At 43.3% G+C, this 24,303-nt stretch overlaps 1 protein-coding gene across 2 annotated transcripts in view; it reads right to left on the bottom strand.

The window, feature by feature from the left end:
• Positions 1-5,481: 5,481 nt before the first annotated feature.
• The window catches only part of LOC143767741 (uncharacterized), a 66,052-nt gene continuing 47,230 nt past the window's right edge, over positions 5,482-24,303 (bottom strand). Inside the window, exons 2-7 of one of the 2 annotated variants that reach the window (XM_077256253.1) lie at positions 17,132-17,281; positions 16,823-17,002; positions 16,617-16,740; positions 16,438-16,535; positions 15,782-15,872; positions 5,482-7,012 (exon numbers count right to left, since the gene is read on the bottom strand). In XM_077256253.1, the coding sequence (XP_077112368.1) occupies positions 5,991-7,012; positions 15,782-15,872; positions 16,438-16,535; positions 16,617-16,740; positions 16,823-17,002; positions 17,132-17,281 (1,665 nt within the window). In that variant the 3' untranslated portion in view covers positions 5,482-5,990. The remainder of the gene's footprint in view (positions 7,013-15,781; positions 15,873-16,437; positions 16,536-16,616; positions 16,741-16,822; positions 17,003-17,131; positions 17,282-24,303) is intronic. The other variant, XM_077256254.1, reaches the window with a different exon arrangement.

Here is a 24,303-nt window from a genome sequence, read left to right as displayed (position 1 = left end):
CATCACGTGAAACACGCGTCAGGGGTCATAGGGAGGACCACTGCACTATCCGGACTTACAATGGGTGAGCATTGACTTCAACTCTATATGTGCTTTAGGGATATGGTAGTGCGCTATTAGCACACATGTGCTGACTATATTATTGGAATTTCTCCTGCACTTAGCTCGCATATTTCTTTTGCTGTGGCTATATTGTATTTGTATATATATACTGTATATGCTCCCCCAGGTCTTATAGTGGAGCAGTGATCCTCTTTTTGAGTATCAGTTGTTTCTTCCTCCTTCTGCTTGTTTATTGAAGCATGTTATATGTAACCAAGATATGTTTAATAAAAGTTGTTCCATTTGAACTACTGTGTAGGTGTTATATATACTCTTTTCCTTGTGTAGATATATGGAGGAATTGCAGTGTATTTTAATATATGGAGGACTGAGAAGTGTATTTTAATATATTGAGGACTATAAGGAGTATATAATAATATATGGAGGACTGAGGAGTGTATTATACTATATGGAGGACTGAGGCGTGTATTATACTATACGGAGGACTGAGGAGTGTATTATACTATATGGAGGACTGAGGCGTGTATTATACTATACGGAGGACTGAGGAGTGTATTATACTATATGGAGGACTGAGGCGTGTATTATACTATATGGAGGACTGAGGCGTGTATTATACTATACGGAGGACTGAGGAGTGTATTATACTATATGGAGGACTGAGGCGTGTATTATACTATACGGAGGACTGAGGAGTGTATTATACTATAAGGAGGACTGAGGTGCACATTATAATACATGGAGGACTATGGGGTGTATTATACTAAACAAGCAAAATGCTGCCTATTCATCGAGTGATTGGATTGTTTATGTGGGAACAGAAATCCTGGTTCTCAGCAGCACATCGCCGATGTAAACTGCAGTTGTGCTGCTGATAACATGATACTGTATGGGGACAGATTGATCTAATAGTGATTGTTCTGTTCCCTTCATTCTTTCTCAGTTGGTGTTAAGAGGCCGGGAAACAAGCAAACTACTTCACTATTGTTGATCACACTCGTTTAGTGGCCTGAGATCAGCGCATGTAAATACAGCAGAAATGCTTTGCAGGGAGACCAGGCAAGGATGATGACAGTTGTAGTTAGCACCCAGTGCCTGGGAATAGCGCTAACTCTATTGCTTTTCCCTGCCACCAAAGCATTTAATTCTGGTATGTGTAATTTTTAGGGTTGATGTCAGCTGCGTAATGTCAGCTGCTATGTGACAAGTGGGTCTGTGTACCTTCAAATGCCAGGGCTGAATTTTAGTCCCAGTCCGGCCCTGCTTCAAGCTGAGCCTTGGCTGCCAAGAGCTCAGACTCCAGATGATGCATCTGATCCAGCTGCACGGAGTTGGCGGCTTCCATACTCGACACCTTCAACCTCTCGTTCTTCTCCAACTTCGATTTTAGCTGTTGGATCCCTACCACCACCCTGGGTCAGTTTTCTTTTCTCCACGTCATCGACTACCTCTGTGTTGGGGGTTATCAGTGGTAAAGTGACCTCCTTATCAAGGACATTAACCTGGTTTGCCGCTGACCCTGTCTCTTCTCCATCCCTCTTCTCCCAGGGTGTAGCCTTTCCTGCCTTTCAGCGACTGCCATGTCCCCAGCGACAAAAAGAAGACCTGCCATTGGTCCACCTTACCGCATTCTTTTTCTCTTGCGTCACAGTCTGAATAGGAGTCACCACTACTCACCCTGTAACCCTGGAACAACAAGTCCCCACTTAAACATGTGTCGGACCCCTTTCCTGGAGCCATCCTGTTTTAAACAGTCACACTCTTGGTCTCTTCTGCTAAGTCCTCAAATTGGTCAGACCCACACTTTTCCCGGTCACCCTTAACTCTGGGACATAGACCTTAGGGGCTGCTACCTCCTCCTCTTTATGAATCACATTAACAGGAACCCCTGTAGCCGCCTGCTGTGGTGGGGCTCCTTTAAAGTCATTCTATCATCAAATAATTTTTAAATAGTAACTTGCTGGGATCTGGTTAAAAGTCTCCATCTGAAACATGGGGTCAAAGGGGTAACCTTTCTCCTTATGGAGAGTGACATACCAGGTGGCTTGTCAAGGTAAGGAGGCTTATTCGCTGTGCAATGCTCCTCTGGGAAATTAAATATGCAAATTGCCTCTTCTGAGGAAAAGAGGACTTAAACTCTATAGCACCACCTGTTGGAAGTAGCGCTACTTCCAACAGGTGGCGCTATAGAGTTTAAGTCCTCTTTTCCTCAGAAGAGGCAATTTGCATCTGAAACATAAAATTCAGTGTTAATACAATAAACTCTTCAGATTAATATGGATTTTCATTACTATCTCTGACACCGTTCTGTCCCGGAAATTCACTCTTCTGCTTCCGCTGGATTCTGAAAGAAAATTACCCTCTCACCATCTACCACCATTAGCCTGGCTGGGTATGCCAGTGAATAAATCACATTGGAACTTTTCAGGCATTTCTTAGTTGATATAAATGAAGCTCTCCGTTTCTGCAAATCAGCTGAAAAATCCGGAAATCACACGTTGTGTCCTCTCCACCCCATATGCAGCAGAGAAGGTGGCTCCCAGAAATAGATCACGTATCCATTTTTTCCACAAAGTCATAATTTTTTGTAAGCACATTTCCATTTTATGTTCTATTTCTCGGATACGTTCTGGCCAGAGCACCGTTTGATCCTCCAGACTCGAGATTCTGTCCTCCACCTTTCTTTCCCAGATTTGACATGTCATTGCGGAGGAGTCCCAAATCAGTTTTAACCTCTTCAATTTTCCCAGTCAGGGAAGCTGTGCTGCTCTGAAAGGCAGTTAGCAGATGTGCGGATACCTGTTTCAGAGGGGGTTCTGAATCCATGTCCTCTGGTTCTTGTGACATTGATGTCTCTCCTTGAGACAATTTGTTTAAGGGTTTCTGAATTGTCGTCAAATTCTTTCCCCTGGTGTAGCTCCTCAGCTTGACAGCTGCAGATTGTGATTTATTAGGACTCATAATGCTTTCCCCAAATTATGTATGCAATATGAGAGTAAGTCTTATGACTGGTTATTCAGTATGAATTGATAGGATAGCATTAGAGTTTCGGATGTTAATAGTAAGAGGGTTACAAAGTCATGTCCCAACTAAATTTTGCTGCATAATTATGTGCAAAAGGTGCAATTCTCAAAAAGAGCACTAGATGGCATCAGCACCTTGCAGCCTGCAAGTGCATAGAGTTTTATCACACTGGCCAAGTGTCTCCAGCTTATCCCAGGAAATCACTCCAAACAATGAGGGGAGGGGGAAGAGGGGAAGTTGTTTACCTTCCTTAAGGCCCTGTCACACATAGCGATTTACCAACGATCACGACCAGCGATATGACCTGGCCGTGATCGTTGGTAAGTCGTTGTGTGGTCGCTGGGGAGCTGTCACACAGACAGCTCTCTCCAGCGACCAACGATCAGGGGAACGACTTCGGCATTGTTGAAACTGTCTTCAACGATGCCGAAGTCCCCCTGCAGCACCCGGGTAACCAGGGTAAACATCGGGTTACTAAGCGCAGGGCCGCGCTTAGTAACCCGATGTTTACCCTGGTTACCAGCGTAAATGTAAAAAATAACAAACAGTACATACTCACCATCTGATGTCCTTCAGGTCCCTTGCCATCTGCTTCCTGCTCTGACTGACTGCCGCCGTACAGTGAGAGCAGAGCGCAGCGGTGACGTCACCGCTGTGCTGTACTTTCACTTTACGGCCGGGAGTCAGTCAGAGCAGGAAGCAGATGGCAAGGGACCTGACGGACATCAGATGGTGAGTTTGTACTGTTTGTTATTTTTTACATTTACGCTGGTAACCAGGGTAAACATCGGGTTACTAAGCGCGGCCCTGCGCTTAGTAACCCGATGTTTACCCTGGTTACCAGTGAAGACATCGCTGGATCGGTGTCACACACACCGATTCAGCGATGTCAGCGGGACCTCAATGACCAAAAAAAGGTCCAGGCCATTCCGACACGACCAGCGATCTCACAGCAGGGGCCTGATCGCTGGTATGTGTCACACATAGCGAGATCGCTACTGAGGTCGCTGTTGCGTCACAAAACTTGTGACTCAGCAGCGATCTCGCTAGCAATCTCGCTATGTGAGACAGGGCCTTTAGTCTGTAAACCCCCATACCTCTGCTGCAGCTAGCCAGCTATCTTCTCCAGCTGTTTCAGGATCTTCTGCCTGCCTCCTCGTGTCTCTCCTCCAACTCCAATGTCTTCTCCACATACCAGGGAAATCCCAAGATGGCCGCCGCACCTCAGGTCAGTTCCTGCCACCAGCGATCCCGCGTCTCTTTAGCGATGCATTGGAATGTATGGCCTCACGGCGTCGTGTTTTGGCGGACCGGCGGCACAAAAAAAGTTCCATGTAACGCTTTTTTGTGCGTCGTGTCCGCCATTTCCGACCGCGCATGCGCAGCCGGAACTCCGCCCCCTCCTCCCCGGACATTACGGTGGGGCAGCGGATGCGTTGAGAAACTGCATCCGCTGCCCCCGTTGTTCATTTATTTCACAATGTCCGTCGGTACGTTGGGCCGACGCATGGCGACGGCCCCGTACTGACGGAAGTTTGAAAGTAGCCTTAGGCTGCCATCACACTAGCAGTATTAGGTCAGTATTTTACATCAGTATTTGTAAGCCAAAACCAGGAGTGGGTGATAAATGCAGAAGTGGTGCATATGTGTCTATGATACTTTTCCTCTAATTGTCCCACTCCTGGCTTTGGCTTACAAATACTGATGTAAAATACTGACCAAACACTGATAGTGTGACGGCAGCCTTAGTCTGTAAACCCCCATACCTCTGCTGCAGCTAGCCAGCTATCTTCTCCAGCTGTTTCAGGATCTCCTGCCTGCCTCCTCGTGTCTCTCCTCCAACTCCAATGTCTTCTCCACGTACCAGGGAAATCCCAAGATGGCCGCCGCACCTCAGGTCAGTTCCCGCCACCAGCAGTCTCACGTCTCCAGGGGACCCAGGTCTCAGCACCCAGGCCACAGGCGCTCTTCATCAGCCCCCTCGATGTCTTCAACTCACCCGGGAATCGACCTGCAGATGAGTCACTGACCGTGCATAGCAGATGCCTGTCGACTCCGAGCGTATTCATCGCGCCGCTGCCTCAGCTCTGCACGTGTGCCGATTTCCAGTACAAGTGCTGACTCAAATCCTTCCTCTCGGCTCCCTAATGTCTCCTCCAGCCGTACTGAGACAACAACCTGCCGTTTACTAGGCAGGAACCCGATGTTTGTGAAAATGATGGGGAGAGCTCAGTGCTGCACATCTGCACAGCACAAATGCTTTTTGAAAGCAAGTGCATTCTTAAACTTGGTTCACTGTCTTCACTTTTTGGACACATCAAACAATAAGAGTAAGCCAGAGAGCAGCTGCAGCCTGTTGATGTTCAATATATCCGAAGTCAGGAACAGTGAATCTATCAGCATGGGAAAACGGGAAAAAGGATTTTCACAGTGCTCACCAGAGTATCACAGGACCATGGGTGCCAGGTTCAATGTCTCTGGAGTCCACTTATAAATGCAGGCAAAAAAGAAAAAAAGAGCACCAGGTGATTTCCATAAAAATTGAAATTTTGTCTGATTTAATACATTGTTTGTAAAAAGTTAAAAACATACATGTTGCCTGTAAGAACAGTGAAGCCAGTGCTGATTGCACGCTGGGCTTGTGTTATGTAACAACCTCACATGAGCCCCAGGAAAGTGACTGCTAAGACCCTTGAACAGCGCAGGCATGCAAAATGAGTGTTTTTATTTGAAAGAGGACAAACATGAGGAATGACAAGGTGTTGTCCTAGTAATGGACAACCCCTTTAAGAAATACAATTTTCGGTTAAAACATTTCCAACATTCTTAACATGAAAAACGCTTCTCCCTTTGTGACTTCCCTGATGTTAAAGAGATGATTTTAGTGTAAAATATTTCCTACATTATGAACATGAAGAAGACTTCTCCCCTGTGTGGGTTCTTTGGTGTATAACAACATTCCATTTCCTTTTAAAACATTTCCCACATTCTGGACAGGAAAAAGGCTTCTCTCCTGTGTGACTTCTCTGGTGCGTAACCAAAACTGATTTCTGATTAAAACATTTGCCACATTCTGAACAGGAAAAAGGCTTCTCCCCTGTGTGGGTTCTCTGGTGCGTAACCAAAACTGATTTCTCATTAAAACATTTGCCACATTCTGAACATGAAAAAGGTTTCACTCCTGTGTGGGTTCTCTGGTGTATAACAAGCTTGTATTTCTGGTTAAAACATTTCCAACATTCTAAACAGGAAAAAGGCTTCTCCCCTGTGTGGGTTCTCTGGTGCTTAACCAAAGCTGATTTCTCATTAAAACATTTGCCACATTCTGAACATGAAAAAGGTTTCACCCCTGTGTGGGTTCGGTGGTGCGTAACCAAAGCCGATTTCTGTTTAAAACATTTTCCACATTCTGAACAGGAAAAAGGCTTCTCCCCTGTGTGGGTTCTCTGGTGCTTAACCAAATATGACTTATCATTAAAACATTTCCCACATTCTAAACAGGAAAAAGGCTTTTCCCCTGTGTGTCTTCTTTGGTGTCTAACAAGATAGGATTTATGTTTAAAACATTTTCCACACTTGGAACAAGAAAATCTTTTCTCCACTGTGTGAATTTTTGGATGTTTAAGAAAAGACTTTTCGATGGGAAAACTGTTTCCATATTCTGGACATGAAAATGGCTTCTTTGATTTAGAAGTATTTCCATTTTTAATGTTTATTTTGTGACTCTGATTTTCCTTAGTTGTCACCAATGAATCAGAAGACAGGACCTGTTTCAAAGGATCAGATGATAGGTCTTTGCTGTGAAGGGATGATGGTATAGCTGGAGTAATGGCATTAACTTCAATTGTATCCAGTGGGATCTCAAAATCATCCGATCTAAAAATTAAAGATGTCAGCTGTTCCTCTGATCTCCCGGTACAGTCATCTGCCAAGATATAAACCAGTTATTATTTTTGAATAAAATATCTTGAATGTCATTTACCATTTCTACTTCAACTGTCTGTAAAAATGCACACGTTATGTAAAAACATTGAATTCTTCACCAAGACAATGACAGCTCACAGTCTAATAGAAAATCTCATAGGATGAACCAGTGGAGTGTGGTGTTCAACTGTTTGTTCATTCTGCCTCCCAAATATGGAACAAAAAGCCACACAGAAACATTATGTTGACGAACCTAATACCAATAAAAACTTCTATTCATCTAACAAAAAACAAGTCCCCACTCATGTCCATCATCTGTCCGTGGAAAAACAGAAGGTTTCCACATTATTAGTGGCTCAAAGACTCTTGAAAATTAACATGGATTCCATTAACCAATCCAGCAATGACCACTCTCCCAAAGTCAAATTTCCCCCTCACCTCTGAGCCTTTCAGTATGCCCAAACCACATATATTTGGCATTGCTCTAGTGAGAAGAACCCACTTAATTTATGGTGTGTGTGTCTCCTCAGCGCACTATGTGTTGGGTAATAAAATGGCATATTTGCCATTTGTTTTCTCCTACATCCACTGTGTGCTAATTTCCAGAAATTGCCTATGGAATAAAAAAATGCCGCTATTCCAATAGATTAGTTCTCTGAGGGTTATAATTTCCAAAATGGAGTCATTTTATGGGGATTCCTACAGCTCTGATTTTTTCAGGAATGTTGTCAAATTAGGGCTTCTGCAGATGGTGTGTCACATCTCTTCTAGGATCTGCCCCTATAATGTCAGCAGGTTTGTCTTTATTCATATGGCTGGCCGGGCTAAAAACGGAGTAGACCAGAAGCTCTGGATGACATAGGCATGATTCAGCCACAAAGATTAGGGTGCCTGGGACAAGTAGTACCTTCTAGTCTGGCAGTATGGGAGTATGTGTTGTCCAGCTGAAGTAATCTGCTCCCTTATACAGCCAATTGGATAGCACCATATTCTATGAAAGCTCGAAGCATATTGAAGGAAGCTGCCAGATACAGCCTTGTCTTTCTCTGGTTCGGTCCTCTATGTTCAGCTCACGGCTTGTGTATTTATTTCCTGTTGTGATCCTGGCCTGTTTGCTGACTACTCTTATGTCTTCTGATTTTGTATTTTCTCTGCCTTACTGATTCTGACCCGGCTACCTGACTATTGTTCTTCCCATTTCACACCACCGAACAGCAGGCAACACTGTGGGCCAAGCCAGGTGGGTCTCAATGTAAGTCTCAATGTAAGTCCAGATCCATGTAGAGGTGTTAAAGTGTAATGGGCAAGACAATCCCTGGGATCAGGAAGATGGAGTAGATTGCGCCAAGCCTGTTTGTGATGGCCATCTTTTGAGCTGATAGGTGGCCACAAACACTGCTCCTAGTACTTTGTGTCTGCAAGCTATTCCAGTAAGATCTGGATTCAAATAGCTAAATGGCGCTCTTTCCCTTCTCAACCATGAAATGTGCCCAGACAGTAATGTACAACCATATATAGGGAATTGTCGGATACAAGAGAAGTTGTAAAATAATGCGTGAGGTCTATCTGCTTGCTATTACCCTTTGTGAAATTGAAAAAATTTGGGCTTATATTTTCTGAAGAATTCTAAAATTATCACCACATGAAGTGACACACGTCAGATTTGAAAAATGGACCCTGATTAGGAACATAAAACTGGCTGCAGGAACTGGTTATCAGAGTATTTTGGGAACTAACTACTGTAGTCAAAAACTGTAACTATAGACAATAACACATCTACTGAAATTATCAAACTCAACAAACTTCATTAGTAAACAATGAGTGATCAGAGGTGAAACCTCTCTGGAGCAGTTACAGTATGGAGCTTGGTGGTTCTTGGCAATCTAAATTATCATAATTTTCTGTCAGATGAGTTTCAAGAAGAAATATTAGATAGTCAAAGATAAGAGAAGAGAAAGTATTAGTGCTCCCCATATCAGGAGAGATTGTGCAGTAATCTGAATTCTTTAGGATTGAAAACAACTTGAAATTTATGACGTGGAGTGAATCCATGAAACCAAGGCTCGAGCCATGCCACCATCTTCTGCAGGCATAAATAAATGTATTTTACAGCCATCAGCCATGCACAGCTTAGCGATATATCATGGGACAGGTGTAATATTTTGTGTGTAGTTTATCATAATCATCCTTGAAGTTAGTTAGTTTTAAAGAAATTGAAAAGTCATGATAAAAGGAAACTCTGTTGTTATTGTACAGAAATTCACACTTGGCCCTGACTGCACATTTAACCCCTTAAGCCCCAAGGGTGGTTTGCACGCTAATGACCGGGCCAATTTTTACAATTCTGACCACTGTCCCTTTATGAGGTTATATCTCTGAAACGCTGCAACGGATCCCGGTGATTCTGACTTTGTTTTCTCGTGACATATTTTACTTCATGATACTGGTAAAATTTCTTCGATATAACTTGCATTTATTTGTGAAAAAAACGGAAATTTGGTGAAAATTTTGAAAATGTTGCAATTTTCCAAATTTGAATTTTTATGCCCTTAAATTACAAAGATATGTCACACAAAATAATTAATAAGTAACATTTCCCACATGTCTACTTTACATCCGCACAATTTTGGAACCAAATTTTTTTTTGTTAGGGAGTTATAAGGGTTAAAAGTTGACCAGCAATTTCTCATTTTTACAACACCAATATTTTTTAGGGACCACATCACATTTGAAGTCATTTTGAGGAGTCTATATGATAGAAAATAACCAAGTGTGACACCATTCTAAAAACATCACTCCTCAAGGTGCTCAAAACCACATTCAAGAAGTTTATTAACCCTTCAGGTGTTTTACATGAATTTTTGGAATGTTTAAAAAAAAATTAACATTTAACTTTTTTTCACAAAAAATTTACTTCAGCTCCAATTTGTTTTATTTTACCAAGGGTAACAGGAGTAAATGGACCCCAAAAGTTGTTGTGCCCCATATGTGGGGGTAAACCACTGTTTGGGCGCATGGCAGAGCTCGGAAGGCAAGGAGCGCCATTTGACTTTTCAATGCAAAATTGACTGGAATTGAGATGGGACGCCATGTTGCGTTTGGAGAGCCCCTAATGTGCCTAAACATTGAAACCCCCCACAAGTGACACCATTTTGGAAAGTAGACCCCCTAAGGAATTTATCTAGATGTGTTTTGACAGCTTTGAACCCCCAAGTGTTTCACTACAGTTTATAACGCAGAGCCGTGAAAAAAAAAATCATTTTTTTTCCACAAAAATTATTTTTTAGCCCCCTGTTTTGTATTTTTCCAAGGGTAACAGGAGAAATTGGACCCCAAAAGTTGTTGTCCAATTTGTCCTGAGTACGCTCATACCCCATACGTGGGGGGGGGGAACCACCGTTTGGGCGCACGGCAGAGCTCGGAATGGAAGGAGCGCCATTTGGAATGCAGACTTAGATGGATTGGTCTGCATGCATCACGTTGCATTTGCAGAGCCCCTGATGCACCTAAACAGTAGAAACCACCCACAAGTGACACCATGTGTTGTGAGAACTTTGAACCCCCAAGTGTTTCACTACAGTTTATAACGCAGGGTCGTGAAAATAAAAATGAATTTTTTCCCCAAAAAATGTTTTTTTAGCCCCCCCAAATTTTTATTTTCCCAAGGGTAACAAGAGAAATTGGACCCCAATTGTTGTTGTCCAATTTGTCTTGAGTATGCTAAAACCCCATATGTTGGAGTAAACCCCTGTTTTGGCGCTTGGAAGGGAAGGAGCACTGTTTTACTTTTTCAACGCAGAATTGGCTGGAATTGAAATTGGACGCCATGTCGCGTTTCGAGAGCCCTGATGTGCCTAAACAGTGGAAACCCATAATTCTAACAGAAACCCTATCCCAAACACACCCCTAACCCTAATCCCAACCATAACCCTAACCACACCCCTATCCCTGACACACCCCTAACCCTAATCCCAACCGTAAATGTAATCCAAAGCTTAACCCTAACTTTAGCCCCAACCCTAACTTTAGCCCCAATCCTAACCCTAAGCCTAAGACTAGCCCGAACACTAGCCCTGACCCTAACCCTAGCCCTAACCCTAGGCCTAACCCTAATGGGAAAATTAAAATAAATACATTTTTTCATGTTTCCCTAACTAAGGGGGTGATGAAGGGGGGTTTGATTTACTTTTATAGCTTTTTTTAGCCGATTTTTATGATTGGCAGCTGTCACACACTAAAAGACGTTTTTTTATTGGAAAAAATATTTTTTGCATTACCGCATTCTGAGAGCTATAATTTTTCCATATTTTGGTCCACAGAGTCATGTGAGGTCTTGTTTTTTGCGGGACGAGTTGACATTTTTTTTTTATTGGTACCATTTTTGGGCATGTGACATTTTTTGATCGCTTTTTATTCCGATTTTTGTGAGGCAGAATGACCAAAAACCAGCTATTCATGAATTTAGTTTGGGTGCGTTTATACCGTTCCACGTTTGGTAAAATGGATAAAGCAGTTTTATTCGTCAGGTCAGTACGATTGCAGCGATACCTCATTTACATTTTTTTTATGTTTTGGCGCTTTTATACGATAAAAACTATTTTATAGAAAAAATAATTATTCTTGCATCGCTTTATTGTGAAGACTATAAATTTTTTATTTTTTGCTGATGATGCTGTATGGCGGCTCGTTTTTTGCGGGACAAGATGACGTTTTCAGCGGTACCATTGTTATTTATATCCGTCTTTTTGATCGCGTGTCATTCCACTTTTTGTTCGGCGGTATGATAATATAGCGTTATTTTTTGCCTCTTTTTTTTTTTTTTTTTTGACGGTGTTCACTGAAGGGATGTACAAGTGGGACTGTTTTATAGGTTAGGTCGTTACGGACACGGCGATACTAAATATGTGTACTTTTATTTTTTATTTTTTTTATTTAGATAAAGAAATGTATTTATGGGAACAATATATATTTTTTATTTAGTTTTTTTTTTTTTTTTTTTTTTTTTTAAACATTTAAAAAAATTTTTTTTAACTTTTTTACTTTGTCCCAGGGAGGACATCACTGTATAGTGACAGATCGCTGATCTGACACTTTGCAGAGCACTGTGTCAGATCAGCGATCTGACATGCAGGGCTCCTGGCTTACCAGCGCCTGCTCTGAGAAGGCACTTGGTAAGCCACCTCCCTGCAGGAACCAGAAGTAGCCCCGCGGCCATTTTGGATCAGGGGCCTGCAGGGAGGAGACGCTCGGTACAAGGTGCGATGCTTCCCTGTACTGCAGGAACACTGCGATCATGTTTGATCGCAGTGTGCCGGGGGTTAATGTGCCAGGGGTGGTCCCTGACCGCTCCTGGCACATAGTGCCGGATGTCAGCTGCCATAGTCAGCTGACACCTGGCCACGATCGGCCGCGCTCCCCCCGGCCGATCGCATATGACCTACTATCCCGTCACTGGGAATTAAGTCCCAGGTCACCTTGATGGGATAGTACGTCATATGGGATTAAGTTGTTGATCATAAAAGCAAAGTTTGGCCAGAAAGACTGGACCTGGTCTTATAAGGACCATATGAGAACATTCAGCAGCACAAAAGAGGAAGAAGGTAAATTCATCCAATAAGATATCAGGATTCTAGGAATCCAACAGCATCGTTACCCCTATTTTTGTTCAAGTGATTTTCTTACTTGTTAGCACATTCTATGTCATTTGGCTTTGTAGTTTACAGATCTGGGCAGGTAATGGTCAGTGACTACTAATCCCTGGGGGGTAGTTGGATTCTCCAGGTTATAAGTTCTATAGAAAAGGATTTAATTTCACAAAGTAATTTCAACATTTCCAAATAGAGCAGAATGTTGTGGTCTATAGGCAAAATGGTGGTCACACTCCCTGAGTGTATGGATTATTTATCGGACATAGCGTTCCCCTCACCGAGTCCAACCCAGAAGGCTTTTATGGAGGCCGAGTTTACTCTGGAGGAGGTGGAGCATGCTATAGTGGACATGGCTACCGGGAAGGCCCCTGGACCTGACGGGTTTCCCGCTGAGTTCTATAAAAAATATCGGAGCCACCTGGCACCACTTTTATTAAAGGTACTCCGGAGTATATGGAAGGGAGAGTTTATGCCTGAAACATTTTACGATGCAAATATTATTGTACTTAAGAAGGAGGGAAAGGACCCCCTGGAGTGTGGGTCGTATCGCCCCATATCATTGGTGAATGTAGATTATAAGATCTTCACTAAAATCTTGGCCACCAGGCTAAATACAATCATACTAGACCTTATACACCCAGATCAAACTGGCTTTATGCCTGGGAAAAGTACCTCCATCAATATTAGACGGGTCCAATCAGTGATTCAATATAGCTCTTTAGAACTGGATAATAACTGGGCACTGGCGTCACTAGATACAGCCAAAGCATTCGACTCTCTTGAGTGGCCTTTCCTCTCCGCATGCCTACGGAAATACGGTTTTGGGGACAAATTTATTAGAGGGATAGATACACTATATAGGAATCCTAGGGCACGGGTAATTGTGAATAACTATTTCTGATTCTTTCACCTTGCACAGGGGAACCCGTCAGGGATGTCCTCTATCCCTGGCTCTCTTTGCCCTCGCGATAGAAGCTTTAGCAATACGCATAAGGTCCTCTACGGATATTAAAGGAATTAATATTGCGGATCGTATGGATACCATTGGTCTTTATGCCGATGACATGATCATATTTATGGACAAAATAGAAGAAACGCTACCGCAAGTAATAACGACCATCGACAAATTTAGTAAATTCTCCGGTCTCTATATAAATTGGGACAAGTCTGCCCTGATGCCTCTGTCTCATGCTCCGATACCCTGTCTCGAAAATCTCTCGTCACTACCTGTAGTCTCCAGTTTCAAATATTTGGGTATTCATATGTCCCAATATAGTCGGCTAGACCTACAACTTAACATTCACCCACTATTAGACCTGGTCAAATCATAATTTATAACCTGGAGCAAACTTCCCCTCTCTGTTGCAGGCCGCATCAATTTAATTAAAATGATATTGCTCCCCAAACTTAATTATTGTCTCCAACACAGTGCCATGCCAATACCCAAGTCTTTCTTCGCAAATTTAAATTCCCTAACTACATCCTTCATATGGGGGAAGACCAGACCCAAACTTAAACTATCTACTCTGCAGAGACCAAAAAGGGGGGGTGGGGCGGCTTTACCAGACTTTTATCTGTACTATCTTGCCGGACAAGCTAAGGCATTGAGCAAATGGATGCCTAATAACGCTTTACCTAATTCAGAGAGTCATTTATTTCACTCTGCCCGGATTGATTGTCCAGTGGGATTTTTGGAAACAGAGAAAGTCAATGCTCCCCGTTTGCTGCCTTTACTTCGACTGGTGAGATTGATATGGAGACAAAATCAAAAAAATTATTAAATTTGCAGATGTAATAGCTGAAATGCCCCTATGGCATAATAGTTATTTCCCAGAATTACTGAATCACCCATCTACTGAGTTCTGGATCTCGTGCGGTGTTCTCTCGGTGGGCAATGTACATGACCAAGGGGTTTTTGTATCCTTCGAACAATTACAGGATACCTACAATATCCCAAGATCTCAATTCTTCCGTTATTTACAGCTAAGGTCAGCTTTTCAATCATATATGCAAAATATAGGTGCGGGTCGAGCGATCTCGTCTCTACCTCTGATAGGCATTCTCAACTCACAAGGTCCTCAGGGACTCATTTCCTCTTTATATACATATTTGTTATCTGTGGGAGATGGGTCTACTATTAACTCTCTTAAAAAGAAGTGGGAGGGACTTCTTCCCCATACAATGGGAGAGGAATGGGAAGATATTCTAGAGTCTCCAACTAAAGTTTCTCCTTCAGTTAATAACAGGATGACCCAGCTGCATATTATATATCAGACCTATTTGACCCCAACGCGACTCTTTAAAATGGGTCGCCTCCATTCGTCAGATTGCTTGCGATGTCATGCACGAGATGCAGATTTTATCCATATGATTTGGAGCTGCCCGATAATTTCTCACTATTGGAAAGAGGTCACGACATTATTAACATCTTTATTGTCAATCCCTGTCCCACTTGAGCCATTGACCTGCTTATTCGGAGTGTGGGATGCAGAGGCCTGGGATCACTATACTGGGATCTTTCTTCGAGAGACGCTCTTATTAGCACGGAAGGTGCTGGCGTTAAGGTGGATGGGTGGTTCCTCCCCGTCTCTCAGAGCTTGGATTGACTTGGTGAACTCGGTCATCCCATATGAAAGAACACTGTACCAAAATAGAGGGTGCCCAGGTAAATTCGAAAAAATCTGGGGTAGATGGAACTCCTCTCATCATACTCTGTAGTCTGCGCTGATTAGATACATGCATGGGAGAATGGGCTTGTGGTTTTGGGACATCGCTTGTGGAGTAGGATTCAAATCTGTTTTTCATTTTGGCGACTTACTGTTAACGGTTAAAGTTGTATAGTAGGTATTTTATAGGTGCTAATGATTTAGCATGCACAGTTTATTACCCCTGTAAGTTCTGGATATGATGATATTCTGTAATTATTTGTATTCGGTGGTATAATTAATGATGATAAATGCTAATCTATGCATTATTTGTTTATTCTGGAATTAATAAACAAATTTAAAAAAAATGGTGGTCACACGATTGTGATACGACCAGAACAGACTATCGATAAAGCAGCCACAGCTGGTGACTGAGAAGAATCTGTGACTTCTCTGCATTTAGTGGTTTCTACTCACCTGGGTAGTCATATGTGGGAATCTCCTCTTTACACCGCTTATCACCCCTCACATAGGTCTCTGTAGTATTAATATGGGTCAGATCTTCACCCTGAAACAAATATTGTAAAAGTCACAGACAGATGGAGAAGTCACATCTATGGTCAGCTCTAAGCCTGCCATCTCCACCATTCTCATAACACAAGTATAAAAAATATAAGGCTATGTGCACACGTAGGAAAAGTGGTGCAGAATTTTCTGCACAAAATCCGCATCTCCTTGCAGAATTCACAGCCGCGGATTTGCCACGGTTTTTATAAGGATTTTGTGCGGACTTTCTGCAGTTTTTGCCACTGCGGATTTCTATCATGGAGGGGTGCAGAAACGCTGCAGATCCGCACAAAAGAAGTGACATGCACTTTTTAAATCCGCAGCAGTTCCGCACTAATTTTTCCGCACCATGTGCACAGCTTTTTTCACTTTGATTTACATTGTACTATAAATCACAGTGCGGATCTGCAGCGTTTCTGAGTGGAAAAATCCGCTGCGGATCCGAAGCAAATCCGCATCGTGTGCACATAGCCTAATACTGGTGGATAAAACAAGACTGAGCACAAGACCTTCACAGCCATCTGCACATCATAGGGGAGATCTCCTGACAACTTCTCTCCATCTACCTGATGATCCTGAGGAACATTGGGATCTTCTTGTGTACAGTCCTCTGGAAGAAGAGGATGGGGACATCTCTCTGGTGTTGTCCTCTTACTGGATAGATCTGAAGGAAACACATACAAGGGCTGAATTCATTATTTACATACAGATAATTATAGGCAGTGTATTTAGTCCTGTCTATTACCTGGTGATGTGAGGGGCTGGGGAACCTCCATCATGACGTCCTTGTACAGATCTTTGTGTCCCTCTAAATACTCCCACTCCTCCATGGAGAAATAGATGGCGACATCCTGACACCTTACAGGAATCTGACACATACAATGATACAGTCATCCCCTGATCCCTTCATAGCATTACTGTATAATGTCCCAACATTCCCAGCAGTGTCACCTCTCCAGTCAGCAGCTCAATCATCTTGCAGGCGAGTTCTAGTATCTTCTGATCATTAATATCCTCAGAAACCAGGGGGTTACATGGAGGCCTTAGGACTGGACTCATGGGTCTTCCCCATCCCTCAGACACAGGGTCCTGACATTGCTCACTAGAGGTCTTCTTCACTACTGTGTAATCCTGGTTATGGAGAGACACATTAATAAATTTCACTACAGACATTTCCAGACTCCTCGCCTCTCCAGTTCTGTCCATCTGTTATTCTCATAGATAAGAATGATGTAATGTGACGTCATCAGAATCTCTCACCTCTCCAGTAAGCCGGAAGAGGATCTCTAGGGTGAGGTGTAATATCCTCTCCGCCATCTTGTCTCTGTCTATGTCCATTCTTGATGGGTAATTCAGGAAAATTGTCTTATATAGATGATCTTCACTGAGAGGATGCGATATTGTTGAGACCTGAATGAGAAAATGAGCGATTGTAACATCATTAAATCCTGTGTAATAATACAATTATTGGAGATAATAAGGGAAACACATGAGGAGATAGAACGTGTAGATGTTGTATTCTCTAGTCCTTTATGGACTGTAACATAAGTTGAATTGCTGGCTAAGACATCTCCATGCTCCCAATGACTGGCTATGTTTCTTACTGCTTCAGCAACTTATTGGCTGTAGGAATCACAAGTTCCTTGGGAATGACTAGGAAATACAGAGACTGGCGGGGGACCCAAGCAGCAATGGTATTTTTTATTATTTTACAACATACAGAGTTCTTCCCTGACATCTACTAATAAAACCGATGTATTTAGGCCACAGACAACAAGCAGCTTCTTCCTCGGAGTCGGCAGGTGAATACGTTTCTCATAGACTCATCTTCCATAACGCTAATTCTCATCTCATTTAGTGACACTGAAATCGGCATTAGTAATACTGCAGAAGATATTAATTACACGGGACATGAGAAATAACTACTTCATGATGAGGACGACATCTTCATCTTCTACTACGGCTCTAGAAACATATTTGGCCAAAGTCCGTCACTGACTCCATCACCACCAGCCGTCTATATGAAGGTTTCCCGTCTTCCCCGTACTGTAACCTTCTATCACGTTAGATCTCATGTCTGATTCACACACAGAAGTTTGAGGCTTTTATAAAAGCTTGTTTGTAAGAACGACAAGACAGGAGTTGTTTGATGTCAATATCTCCATGCACAGTGTTTTATTTTCTCTTTATATTAGGTTTTAATAGCTTTTTTTGTAGGCTTCTTTATACTACATAAAAAATACCCTAGAAAAATTGGGGATGCAGGTACTGTGGAAAAATTATACTGTGCGTGTGTGCGTGTGTGTGTGTGGGGGGGGGGGGCAAGAAACTGGCACTGTACGGTATCAAGAATGGGATAAGTGAGGATTTATTATCTAGTGGTTTGGGTGGAAGAATATTGTGTGGGACATCTTGTACGATCATAATGTGTGGGGGATACTGTGGAAACATTATACTGTGTCTGGGGGCCAAGAAAAGGGCACGGTACTATGAGAGTAATACAGGTTTCCTTGGTTCCCGTCTTTCATAGTTGGGTCGTTTGTATCTATCAGCGGAAAAGGAACAAAACCATTGTGATTCTTATAAGGAGACAACACAAAACCCCCCTAAATATAATATTTTATAACACCCCCACAATCTGTGTGTAATAATTATAGGGGATAACTCAGGAGACTCTTTGCGTGGAACAAGAAAACTACAGGACACAGTTTTATAAGTGGTAAAGTCTATATTATCACAGTGATTCAAACAGGTGCAGAGAGAAACTCAAGTCCACAACACTTGGTGTAAATATTAAACGCAGCTTAGCAGTCTATAGGAACCTCCAGAGGAAAATGCAATCATGCAGAAAGTCTATGAAGCACAATTATTCTTGAGGATACCTGACACGAATAAGTCCTTGCTTAGTCCAAAACAGATAGATATGCTTATAAGGCAGTTCAAATAATATCTTAGCTTAACCAGGGAGGCCTGGGTAATAGTCTCAGGTTCTTGCAGAGCAGCAAACAACTTACATGTCCAGCAAATGCAGATGGAAGTAAACACGAGCAGCAGATGAAGGAGGATTACTGGAACTGGTGTATGCAGCAGGAACTCAAAGCAGAGTAGCAGGATCACCACACAGGTTCACAGGAGCAGGTATATAGCCAGGGAGTCACCAGGGTCTGGAGCTGGATGCAAGGCAGAATACTCTAGCACAGACTGAAGGCTGGGGTGGAGTTTTATAGCAGGAAGACACAGTGCACATGAGACCAAAGATGCCATCTTGGAAAAGGGCAGTAATGCACAAAAGGTAATAAAAAATGTTCAGAGTCCTGACACTGTGACTCTTCAGGGTAAATCGCTATCTCACCTGTTGTGAATTCTGCTCTTGGGCTCCCTCCGGTGGTTGTAAGTGGTACTGCTGCTGATCTCAGCAGTTATAAGGTGCTTTCACTTGCTACCAATTCTGACTGGACTACTTATTCTGGCTAGATCCTTTAATCACTGCCAGTTGTCCATTGTTTTCTGGAGGATTCACATCTCTGCTTGGTTTCTCCTGCTGAATTGTCCAAACCATCAAAGATAAGTCCTCGCCTTGTTTTTTGCAGTCCACATGCGGTGGACTTTATAGCTCAGTGAATTGCTATGTTCTTTCTTGTCCAGCTTTGTCTGTGTAAGGATTTATTCAGCCAAGCTGGAAGCTCTGGAGTTGCAGAGTTACCCTCCATGCCTTTAGTTAGGTGTGGAGAATTTTGTATTCTCTGTGGTGGATTTTTGTAGTATTTTAATACTGACCGCACAGTACTCTGTCCTGTCTTTTCTTTCTAGCTAAGCGTGGCCTCCTTTGCTAAATTCTGTTTTCAGTCTGCGTATGTAATTTCCCTCTCCTCTCACAGTCAATATTTGTGGGGGGCTGTCTTTCCTTTGGGGATTTTCTCTGAGGCAAGATAGTTTTCCTGTTTCTTTCTTTAGGGGTAATTAGTTCTCCGGCTGTGACGAGGTGTCTAGGGAGTGACGGGAACATCCCACGGCTGCTTCTAGTTGCAGTGTTAAGTTCAGGGTCTGCGGTCAGTATAGAGGCCACCTTCTCCAGAGCTCGTCCATGCTGCTCCTAGGCCACCAGATCATAACAGTACAACTGGCCACAAAGAGTTAAATGCATCTCAAAAGAAGGGAAGTGCTGAGCCATTTTTTTTTGTAGTCTGTTTTGTCTTCTCTTCCCTCTTAAATTCTGGGTGGTTCAGGAGTTTGGCGCAGGCATGGATATTCAGGGACTGGCTTCTCGTGTGGATCAACTTGCTGCAAGAGTACAGGGTATTTCCGATTATATTGTCCAGACTCTGGTTTTGGAGCCTAGAATTCCAATTCCTGATTTGTTTTTTGGGGACAGGTCCAAGTTTTTGAGCTTTAAAAATAACTGCAAACTGTTTTTTGCTCTGAAACCTCATTCCTCTGGTGATCCCATTCAGCAAGTTAAAATTGTCATCTCTTTGCTGCGTGGCGATCCTCAGGATTGGGCATTTTCTCTGGAGTCTGGGAATCCAGCCTTGCTTAATGTAGACACCTTTTTTCAGGCGCTAGGGTTATTGTATGATGAACCTAATTCAGTGGATCATGCAGAAAAGACCTTGTTAACCCTGTGTCAGGGTCAAGAAGCGGCAGAATTATACTGCCAGAAATTTAGAAAATGGTCTGTGCTCACGAAATGGAATGAGGATGCTTTGGCGGCAATTTTCAGAAAGGGTCTTTCTGAATCCGTTAAAGATGTTATGGTGGGGTTCCCCACGCCTGCTGGTCTGAGTGATTCTATGTCTCTGGCCAATCAGATTGACCGGCGCTTGCATGAGCGCAGAGTTGTGCACACGATGGCATTGTCCTCTGAGCGGAGTCCTGAGCCTATGCAGTGTGATAGGATTTTGTCTAGAGCTGAACGACAAGGATTCAGACGTCAGAATAGGTTGTGTTTTTACTGCGGCGATTCTGCTCATGTTATTTCTGATTGTCCTAAGCGTACAAAGAGAATCACTAGTTCCGTTACCATCAGTACTGCACAACCTAAATTTCTGTTATCTGTGACCCTGATCTGCTCATTATCGTCATTTTCTGTCATGGCATTTGTGGATTCAGGCGCTGCTTTGAACTTGATGGATTTAGAATTTGCCAAGCGTTGTACTTTCCCATTGCAGCCTTTGCAGGATCCTATTCCTTTAAGGGGCATTGATGCTACACCTTTGGCTAAAAATAAACCTCAGTTCTGGACACAGCTGACTATGTGCATGGCGCCAGCACATCAGGAAGATTGTCGTTTTCTGGTGTTGCATAATTTGCATGATTCTATTGTACTGGGTTTTCCATGGTTACAGATACATAACCCGGTACTGGATTGGAAATCTATGTCTGTGACTAGTTGGGGTTGTCAGGGGGTTCATGATGACGTTCCTGTGATGTCAATTTCCTCTTCCCCCTCTACTGAAATTCCTGAGTTTTTGTCAGATTTCCAGGATGTATTTGATGAGCCCAAATCCAGTTCCCTTCCGCCGCATAGGGACTGTGATTGTGCTATTGACTTGATTCCAGGCTGTAAGTTCCCTAAGGGCCGACTCTTCAACCTGTCTGTACCAGAACTGCCGACATGCGGAGTTATGTTAAGAAGTCCTTGGAGAAAGGGCATATTCGGCCATCTTCTTCACCTTTGGGAGCGGGTTTTTTTTTTGTTGCCAAGAAGGATGGCTCCTTGAGACCCTGTATTGATTATCGCCTCTTGAATAAGATCACGGTCAAATTTCAATACCCTTTGCCTTTGCTTTCTGACTTGTTTGCTAGGATTAAGGGGGCTAGTTGGTTTACTAAGATTGACCTTCGAGGGGCGTATAATCTTGTTCGTATTAAACAGGGTGACGAATGGAAAACTGCGTTTAATACGCCTGAAGGTCATTTTGAATACCTTGTGATGCCATTCGGGCTCTCTAATGCTCCATCGGTGTTTCAGTCCTTCATGCATGATATCTTCCGCAATTATCTTGATAAATTCATGATTGTATATTTGGATGATATTTTGATTTTTTCCGATGACTGGGAGTCTCATGTGAAACAGGTCAGGGTGGTATTTCAGATCCTTCGTGAGAATGCTTTGTTTGTGAAGGGGTCTAAGTGCCTCTTTGGAGTACAGAAGGTTTCTTTTTTGGGTTTCATTTTTTCTCCCTCGTCTATGGAAATGGATCCGGTTAAGGTTCACGCCATTCATGATTGGATTCAACCCACATCTGTGAAGAGTCTTCAGAAATTTTTGGGTTTTGCTAATTTTTATCGCCGTTTCATTGCCAACTTCTCCAGTGTGGTTAAACCCTTGACCGATTTGACGAAGAAAGGCGCTGATGTGACGAATTGGCCCTCTGCGGCTGTTTCTGCTTTTCAGGAACTTAAACGCCGATTTACTTCTGCCCCTGTGTTGCGTCAGCCGGACGTTTCTCTTCCTTTTCAGGTGGAGGTTGATGCTTCTGAGATTGGGGCAGGGGCCGTTTTGTCTCAGAGGAATTCTGATGGTTCCTTGATAAAACCATGTGCCTTCTTTTCCCAAAAATTTTCGCCTGCGGAACGCAATTATGATGTCGGCAATCGGGAATTGTTGGCTATGAAGTGGGCATTTGAGGAGTGGCGACAGTGGCTTGAGGGGGCCAAGCACCGTGTTGTGGTCTTGACCAATCATAAGAATCTGATTTACCTCGAGTCTGCCAAGCGGCTGAATCCTAGACAGGCTCGTTGGTCCCTGTTTTTCTCCCGTTTTGATTTTGTGGTCTCGTATCTTCCGGGTTCTAAGAATGTTAAGGCTGATGCCCTCTCTAGGAGCTTTTTGCCTGATTCTCCTGGGGTTCTTGAGCCGGTCGGCATTTTGAAAGAAGGGGTGATTCTTTCTGCCATCTCCCCTGATTTACGACGGCCTCTTCAGGAATTTCAGGCTGATAAACCTGAACGCTGTCCAGCGGGGAAACTGTTTGTTCCTGATAGATGGACTAGTAAGGTGATTTCTGAGGTTCATTGTTCTGTGTTGGCGGGTCATCCTGGGATTTTTGGTACCAGAGATTTGGTTGGTAGGTCTTTTTGGTGGCCTTCTTTGTCACGGGATGTGCGTTCTTTTGTGCAGTCCTGTGGGACTTGTGCGCGGGCCAAGCCCTGCTGTTCTCTTGCTAGTGGGTTGCTTTTGCCTTTGCCGGTCCCTGAGAGGCCTTGGACGCATATTTCTATGGATTTTATTTCTGACCTTCCTGTGTCCCAGAAGATGTCTGTTATCTGGGTGGTTTGTGATCGGTTTTCTAAGATGGTTCATTTGGTATCCTTGCCTAAGTTGCCTTCCTCCTCTGATTTGGTTCCGCTGTTTTTTCAGCATGTGGTTCGTTTGCATGGCATTCCTGAGAATATTGTGTCTGACAGAGGTTCCCAATTTGTTTCTAGGTTTTGGCGGGCCTTTTGTGCTAGGCTGGGCATTGATTTGTCTTTTTCTTCCGCATTTCATCCTCAGACAAATGGCCAGACCGAGCGTACTAATCAGACCTTGGAGACTTATTTGAGATGCTTTGTGTCTGCTGATCAGGATGACTGGGTGACCTTTTTGCCATTGGCTGAGTTTGCCCTTAATAATCGGGCTAGCTCGGCTACTTTGGTTTCGCCTTTTTTTGCAATTCTGGATTTCATCCTCGTTTTTCTTCTGGACAGGTTGAGCCTTCTGACTGCCCTGGTGTGGATTCTGTGGTGGACAGGTTGCAGCAGATTTGGACCCATGTGGTGGACAATTTGGTATTGTCTCAGGAGAAGACTCAGCGTTTTGCTAACCGTCGTCGGGGTGTTGGTTCCCGGCTTCGGGTTGGGGATTTGGTCTGGTTGTCTTCCCGTCATGTTCCTATGAAGGTCTCTTCCCCTAAGTTCAAACCTCGCTTTATTGGTCCCTATAAGATTTCTGAGATTATTAATCCAGTGTCTTTTCGTTTGGCCCTTCCAGCCTCCTTTTCCATCCATAATGTTTTCCATAGATCTTTGTTGCGGAAATATGTGGTGCCCGTTGTTCCTTCTGTTGACCCTCCTGCTCCGGTGTTAGTTGATGGGGAGTTGGAATATGTGGTTGAGAAGATTTTGGATTCTCGTTCTTCGAGGCGGAGGCTTCAGTATCTTGTCAAGTGGAAGGGTTATGGCCAGGAGGATAATTCTTGGGTTGCTGCCTCCGATGTTCATGCTGACGATTTGGTTCGTGCTTTTCATTTGGCTCGTCCTGATCGGCCTGGGGGCTCTGGTGAGGGTTCGGTGACCCCTCCTCAAGGGGGGGGTACTGTTGTGAATTCTGCTCTTGGGCTCCCTCCGGTGGTTGTAAGTGGTACTGCTGCTGATCTCAGCAGTTATCAGGTGCTTTCACTTGCTACCAATTCTGACTGGACTACTTATTCTGGCTAGATCCTTTAATC

The sequence above is a fragment of the Ranitomeya variabilis genome, chromosome 4 (genome assembly GCF_051348905.1).
Source record: "Ranitomeya variabilis isolate aRanVar5 chromosome 4, aRanVar5.hap1, whole genome shotgun sequence".
Lineage (NCBI taxonomy): Eukaryota > Metazoa > Chordata > Amphibia > Anura > Dendrobatidae > Ranitomeya > Ranitomeya variabilis.
This window is presented reverse-complemented; position numbering and strand designations above follow the sequence as displayed.